The sequence below is a fragment of the Epinephelus moara genome, chromosome 15 (assembly GCF_006386435.1).
Source record: "Epinephelus moara isolate mb chromosome 15, YSFRI_EMoa_1.0, whole genome shotgun sequence".
Lineage (NCBI taxonomy): Eukaryota > Metazoa > Chordata > Actinopteri > Perciformes > Serranidae > Epinephelus > Epinephelus moara.
The window spans coordinates 15,973,424-15,981,192 of NC_065520.1; the positions used below are offsets into that span (position 1 = coordinate 15,973,424).

At 42.7% G+C, this 7,769-nt stretch overlaps 1 protein-coding gene across 2 annotated transcripts in view; it reads right to left on the reverse strand.

Annotated features, from left to right (window-relative positions):
• cd99 (CD99 molecule) overlaps positions 1-7,769 on the reverse strand; it is a 22,126-nt gene that overhangs the window by 5,883 nt on the left and 8,474 nt on the right. The window contains exons 7-10 of one of the 2 annotated variants that reach the window (XM_050063578.1): positions 7,332-7,379; positions 4,095-4,127; positions 3,828-3,851; positions 522-3,408 (exon numbers count right to left, since the gene is read on the reverse strand). In XM_050063578.1, coding sequence (XP_049919535.1) covers positions 3,266-3,408; positions 3,828-3,851; positions 4,095-4,127; positions 7,332-7,379 — 248 coding nt within the window. In that variant the 3' untranslated portion in view covers positions 522-3,265. Of the gene's footprint in view, positions 1-521; positions 3,409-3,827; positions 3,852-4,094; positions 4,128-7,331; positions 7,380-7,769 lie in introns of those variants that run through there. The other variant, XM_050063577.1, reaches the window with a different exon arrangement.

A 7,769-nucleotide genomic window follows, 5' to 3' on the forward strand; every position in this document is an offset into this window, starting at 1 on the left:
ACATACGGGGCATGAGATATGCCCATTCAAAGTTTGCGATTTCAATCGGTTGCTATAGCGCCCCCCTTTGGCCAATTGATGTAATATTGCTTCATTCACATCCTCTCATGACCCTCTACCACTGTGCCAAATTTCACATGGATTGACCAAGTCAGTGAGGAGAAAAACGTGGAAATGAGATTTAATGAGATCTATCTATCTATCTATCTATCTATCTATCTATCTATCTATCTATCTATCTATCTATCAGGCCTATTCCAACAAATTATATCGTTTGCAGTAAATATCACAATATAAAATGTGTTTTCTGTATACTACTCACCCATTTTTTAAGTAGTATGTGTACCGATACTGATTTGGTATGGTCCAGCTGTTGATATCAAACTTGTTTACACATTTTAACACTGGCCCAACCCTACCCTAGGGCCACCTAACCTCTGGGACCTGAGGCAGTCACGCAGTTTGCTGCTTTGCTGAGATGAATCTCCAGCCTTCCATGGATCAGAACTCAAACACAATGTGAACTTGGAGTTTGCTTTATTCAGTATGGATGATACATCTCGTGACTTTCTTACATTGCAATCATCGCAGCAATGTTCCATACAGATTCCAGTCAAAGTCAGAAAAACTTTCCCAATAAAAATACATCAGTGAGCAGTGGTGTAGCAGAGGGTATAGGCAGGTATGTACGGTATACCCACCGATGAAAAAGCCATGATTGGAATACATGGAGTGTATACCCACTTCCTCCTTGGTAACCTACCCATCCACTACACCACTGTCTGTGAGCGTCACCAAAGAGCACACAAAGAACCACTCAGAAGAAAATAGTGCCAACGGGAAAAACCATCATCTGATCAAACATCTAAAAGTGATACTTGTCCAAAGTCAATAAGAAGAAGCCAAACAAGAAAAAAACCCTGAGGTTTAGACCTCTACATGTTGGATGCGTCGGCAGAGTGCTCTGAATTCTGGCTATGTAAAGAATGTGTACAGACTGCAGCTGAGTGTGGAGAATCCAAGGAGTTCAGACTGCAGTGTGTTCACAGGCTAAAGCAGGCATGTCCTGACACAAAGAAACCAAGACTTTGCTTTCCAAAGAAGATAAGAGTCACTGCACTCTATTTAAGGGTAACAGCTCCCAGATCAAGTAAACTCTTCGAGTCAGTGCTCTGTGTCGTGACTCATCAAATGACACTTTATTTCCCGTCATAGGAGCTTATTTAGGGCTAAATTAAATACGACGATGATGAGCATCAAAACGCCTAGCATGAGTACCTGATGCACCAACAGATCTGTGGTGCATTCACACATAAAGAAAGGTAACATGAGTTCACACTCCGTTGCAACATTAATGCTGTAAACTTAACAACACAGAAATGAGTCATGGCAGTGCTGGGTGGAGACTGAAAGACAAATGACTACATGTCCACACCTAAACACGGGGTATCTGGTAAGTCTGGAATAACAGGGATGAAGGCAAAACGATTTCTTGCAGTGCTGCATAATTATAACCTCAAACACACACGGTGTGAAGTGTTTCTTGTCTTGGAGTGATGCTTCAAAACATTTCACACCAATACACAGATGTTCCAGCTCGAGCACAGACCTTCAGCTGTTCGTGTCCATGAGACAAAGTCAGCAAGTGGTCAAAGGGTACAGGAAGTGTACCCAGGGACCCCCTTTACACCTTGCATTAAAATGCATCTCCTATGCAGATTATATCTAGATATGATTTAACCTGAATACATTTATACCTGATGTCGATATACGTCTCCACCGTCCACACTGAGATTCGACTGAGATCTGATTACACTGTTGAGCCCAAGTAACCTTCCAGTTTTAGACGTTCTCCACCATTGCTTCATAAATGACGATACTGAAAGCAGACACTTGGTCTAGTCTTGACTCTGACCCGGAAAGTATACCCATGCAGTCACTCCCACCTGTCACAAAATGGCCAAAACATGTTTTGTGAGGTCACAGTAACCTTGACCTTCAACCACCAAATTCTAATCAGTTCATTCCTGAGCCCAAAGGGACATTTGTGCCAAATATGGGGAAATTCTCTCTTGGACTTCTTGAGATAACTTCTTCATGAGAATGAGACGGACGCAAGATCACAGTGACCTTGACCTTTGACCGCCAAATTCTTATCTGTTCATCCTTAAGTCCATAGAAGTTTGTGCCAAAAATGGGGAAATTCCCTCAAGGACTGCTCGAGATAATACATTAATGAGAATGAGACGGACGCAAGATCAAGATCACAGTGACCTTGACCTTGAACCACCAAATTCTAATCAGTTCATTCCTGAGCCCAAAGAAACATTTGTGCCAAATATGGGGAAATTCCCTCAAGGACTTCTTGATTTAACTCGTTCATGAGAATGAGACAGATGCAAGATCACAACGACCTTGACCTTTGACCACCAAATTCTTATGCGTTCTTATCAGTTCATGCCAAATTTGGGGAAATTCCCTCACACTGTTATTGAGATTTCTCGTTCAGAGGAATAAGACAGATAAGACTGAAGTGACCATGACCTTTGACCAATGAACACTAAATTCTCATTAGCTTATCCTTGAGTCCAAGCGGAGGAAATTCCCCCATGGTGTTTCCTGAGATATCAGGCTTACAAGAATGGGCCAGACGGACAGACTGTGCACATCTTGCTATCGTCTGCATTTTTAGAGCCAACTTTGCCATGAAAATAAAACATTTAAATATTTTAAAAGATTTTTGTTGGTCCATAGTTTTCTTTGTTATACAAGTCAGAGTCAGTCAGGTAGATTTAGAAGGTAACAGCAAGATCCATATGGACCAGTTTGTAAACACAGTGATAGACAACATGAATAAATTACAGGTGAGGGAGGGTCACAATGTGTCCCTGACAACCTCTGGAAGTGGTTTGGCCTATCAGATCGCAGTCTGTCCTCAGTGTGTGGATGCATTCACACTTGTACTTTTATCCTACTGCGATGCCAACACCCCAAACACTATCAATACAAGGTATAAAGAGGGTCTCGAATGCTCTGTACAGAGTTTACAGCTGCACTGCAACCAAACCGTTCGAAATAACTCAAATCAAAAAACTGCAAGACAGATACAAAAGTACGCCAGTGATCAGAGTCTTGGCTGATTCCTGACTTTTCAAACCGCTACTATATATTTTTTCAAGACAGAGTCCATGAGATGTCAAACCAAACATTCGTAAACCAGACGAGTACAATCTTAGACCTGAGAAACGATCACAACTTAAATGGTTCATGGTATAGCTTGCAGCAAATCCATGGCCCTCTCTAACAGGGGGGCTAAGATTTGCTTTAAGTTGGACATCCACATAAAGAATTCCTCTGGCATGTTAGCATTTAGCATCTTCAGGATTTGGCCCCACGGAAGGTCTGGATCTGCAACGACACACAATCGAAGCAGGGTTTTAGCCAAAGAGACCAGACCATGGGTACCAAAATGAAGAATATACCAGTGTGAAACTCGAGCTGAAGAATCCTGAGAATGTTTTATCTGCTGAAATCAAACTAACTTTTTCTAAAGTGATCCAGATGAAATCTTACGTCAAGATAATACGAATAGAGTCGAAGTTAGTGAGCTGCTTGTTTTCAACCCCACAAACACATGATGCCAACAAACCAGAGGCAATTAACGCGACTTCCTGTGAGACCGGAAACAGGAAATGCCCAGCAGCAACTCAAGAACAGCTCAGTTACACAGGGAGAAATAATGATGGCCACACTGACACTGAGAGCAGACACACAAAGAGAGGAAGTACATCCAGAAGGGCACAGACCAAGACGAGAGATGGATTTACCTTGAGGCTCGTCAGCAGCACCACCTGTGAGGAAGACACAATGTCAATCAACTGACAAGGTTTATGACTGTTGGATATTTTTGAAATTTTTGATTTTCACACTTTTGTTCAATCCTGTTCATTTTTAAGTCTCATTGTGGATATGTCCTGCTTTGAGAATCCAAGGCTAGGGTTTCTGTCAGTCTGGCATCTCTGATCATCAACTATGACTAATAGCAAACTTTTTATGGTGCGTTAGAATAAGAAATTGAAGGAATAAAAATGTACCACGGGGATTATAGCCGGGGTCCGCCCCACCACCTGCGTTCAACAGAAAAAGGAGAAAAGTAAAGTTAGACTTGAGGTGCAGCAGTTGTAACAGAAACAACACATCAGTATTAGTCACATCACTGTGCTTCCTTTATACCGATGATTTTTATTATTGACCATGAGTGAAATTCCATCAGAGGTTGTGTGTGCAGTGAGCTGCAGTTAATAACAGCTTACTGCCGCTGCTCCTTCAAGAGTACTATCATGCAGAATATGATCTGAAAACCAACCATGTGGCTCTAATTACGCTGGAGAGCCTGTGGGTTTTTATTCCTTTCTTTCTTTGGTAGAAGAACAACTAATTACTTCCATGCTCTGACTGAACAACAGCACAGACACAAAACAAAGGACAGCAAGTAGCGTCTGAGTCATAGCATCAGGGTTCTTTTAGATGTACTAAGGAAACTGAATATTTTCAAACATTATCTGACTGACAGCATCTTTTAATTTTCGAGAAAATGATCAACAATAGGCCTCTTTATCTATGGAACCGATGGAAAAAACAGGCACTAAACCTGAGTGTATTTATTCAACATGAATGGAGCAATATTGCTTGAACCTACAACAGTCCTTACAAACATTGAGAATTGTTCACCTATTATATCTAAAACTACAACCGATTCAAGACATACCCAAAGTAAAGTGACAGCTGTTCTTGTTCCATCTTTATTACATGTACATGCACGGTCTCCTTTGAAAGCCGACACTTCAGTTTTTTAACCCATCAGTCAGAATCACTGTAGCCCCTTTTACACTGCCAGATTTTCCGTGAATGTTGGGCCGTTTTGCCGGCAAGCTGCGAGCGTTTAGACACACAGAGGCGGATTGGCGAGTTGATCCGAGGTGCCCAATTTTCCACCTCGTAGGGTAGACATATTGGCGGAACCCTTTTGGTTTAAAAAGACCAAGGCGGCCTTCCGCAACAGGAGGGGCTGTTGATGACTTGTGGGAGGGGCTGTTGATGACGCCGCACGTGTGACCCACTGGCGGTGGATAAACAGGAAACAGCTGATAGCAGGAATTAGCGAGCAGCTAGTAGCAAGAGGGAAACACAAACCTGACAGACACNAGACACGCACCAACGGCCCCGGCCCCGTAAAATTACCCCGAAGTTCCTGTGGTGGAAACGGGCCTTATGAGGCCATTAACCGTCAGATGACGGGGACGGTGAAGAACGGGCCGACTTACAAGAGAATCGCCGAAGGACTGACCAGCCGCGACTTCCCTCCCACGTCACTATTTACGTCACACACTGAGCTACACGTTTTGTTACTTGCTCACGCCCCCCATCGCCCCGAAAAAGGCACATTCTGTACAAACAAACGTAGGTAAGTGGCATTTTGCTGCACTCCCCGATTTTGTTTTTATATTGCCAATGCTGAAAAAAGACTGATTGGGCTTTCCTGCAAATTTGCACAACTCCTGTTTAAAAAGGGCTTTTGAGTGCTTCGGCCATTGAGTTATACAGGTTTCAACACACAGAAATAAAAGGTTCTCTATCTTTGCTTTGACTCTATTTTGAGTCAACGATCTAAAATAACTTTAGGGCATCGATTGTATAACTCTGTATGCTTTTCAGTAAGGTGAAAGTCAAGTAAAATCGGTTATGTCATTCGCATCTTTTAATATTTTTATACACAAGTACATCTCTAACAGATAGTGCTTTTATGTTGACTGTGTGATCTGCTGTGTGCATGGTGGTTTACAGCACTAAGCCACATACAAAGCCTCCACACCATCCTCTGTGAAACCAGGATGCCGTCTCTCTTCAACTGTCTACTACAAGCTATTTTTACTTCCCCTGAGCCAACATGGGCGTATAATCAAAAAAGTGCCATGTGACCTGCACTCTACAGAAAAAAAAGTCACATCAGAGTTTGTCGGCGTTGCCATGGCATTACATAAATGTTGTGCCACTGCCTTGAGGCGCTCAGCTTGACTGAGTCAGCGGTAGTGAAGGACAACAAGACGCAACAAAGGAAAGAAAGCTAATTTAGGAGATACCAAGGAATCCCCAACCATGACTCACCAGTGTATTTACCAAAACTATGGATATCATAGCAAGTTATTACAACATCCAACAACATGTTACTGTAGACTAGACAGAGGCATGATGGGAAATAATCCACATTCATCATACTAGAGAGCAGACAAAGCAAACATGCAGGTGTCGGCAGTTAGAAGTGGTTGTGACACACACTAATGGAGGCAATTAAGGTGTTTTAAAACCCTTAGTGTGCAACTACCACGCTTTGAATCTCTTACAACACACAGAGAGACACTTTCTGAGGACATTTTATCTGCTCATAGATAATTGGGCATACTTTTAAGGTGCAAATTCGGCACAACGTCAACAAATATGGGCTAAATATCAGGGCTCAAGTTGTTAAGTTGCAGCTCGCAATGGATTTTACTGAATGGCAACGTTATACTTCCTGTTCACATCCCCCCAAAGCATGAGAACTCCAAAAGAGCATGATTATCCCCCAGACAAAAGGGAGACCAAGAATTACAGCGAAGGCAAAACATCAACAGAGCACCAGGATGTTATTTGGGGATGTGAGCATGCTGTTGTAAATCACAGAGTGTATATTTAACCATGAAGGCTCTGCAGTGTGAACATAGGCTAAAGGGTTTTTCGGAGCCTTTCTCAGGCCAGCCTATTTTTGTAATGCTCTGCAATGGCCGCACATTTACGCTGTGGTGGACATGGGGCCTAATGTCCTTATGTGACGTATGACCGAACAGCTGGCACCACAAGCAAAATAAGAATAACAACAGCAGCATGATGCAGTGGCATGATGTCTTACCTCCTCCTGAGCGGCCTCCGTCAGGCTTGTAGCCCGCATCGCCACCGCCACCGCCAAAAACATCAACTAAGGCTGAGTCATCGAAAGCTCCTCCACCATTAAGGAATTAACGACAAAATGTGTAAAAAAAAAAAATCATTCCACACAAGACGAGGACATTTTCTGAGGATGAACCTGCTGTTAATCTGTGTTGGATCCATTGTCAACAAGTCCCAAGAGACTAAAACCAACAATGTGTTTGTTTGTCTCTCACTATGAAATGACTTCCCTTTCCTTCCTCTGCCTCTCAGCTCAAAGCCATTGCTGCTACTGAGGATGTTAATCTTTAAAAACACCTCATGCATGTAAAGAGCCGACAAGTGGGTTCAAACATTTGTAGACTCACCTCCTCCACGATGTGGGGGCTTCACAGTAGGTTTGGGAGGGTTGGGGTCTGTGGGGACAACGACATTATCGGCATCAACGATGAACTCTTTACATGATAAATTTAACTCTTTTAGCAGCTTGATTATCCACAGAGGTGTCTTTCTCTCCACAACAAACGCACCAGGTGATTTAAACCAATAATAACACTTAACTAGTCCATACCCATTGAGTACAGCATACCATACCATGACTTAGTCATACCAAAAATTAGAAAAACACCATTGGTCCACAGGGGGAGCCACAGCGATCGGTCACATTTTAGCCATTTTGAAGCATTTTTCTGTTGTTATAGCGCCACCCAGTTGCCAATTAGAGTTAAATTTCTCCAGTCACCTTGAGGCGTCCTGTTCTACATATCTACCAAGTTTAGTAAAAATCCATATGGCGGTTAGGCCTA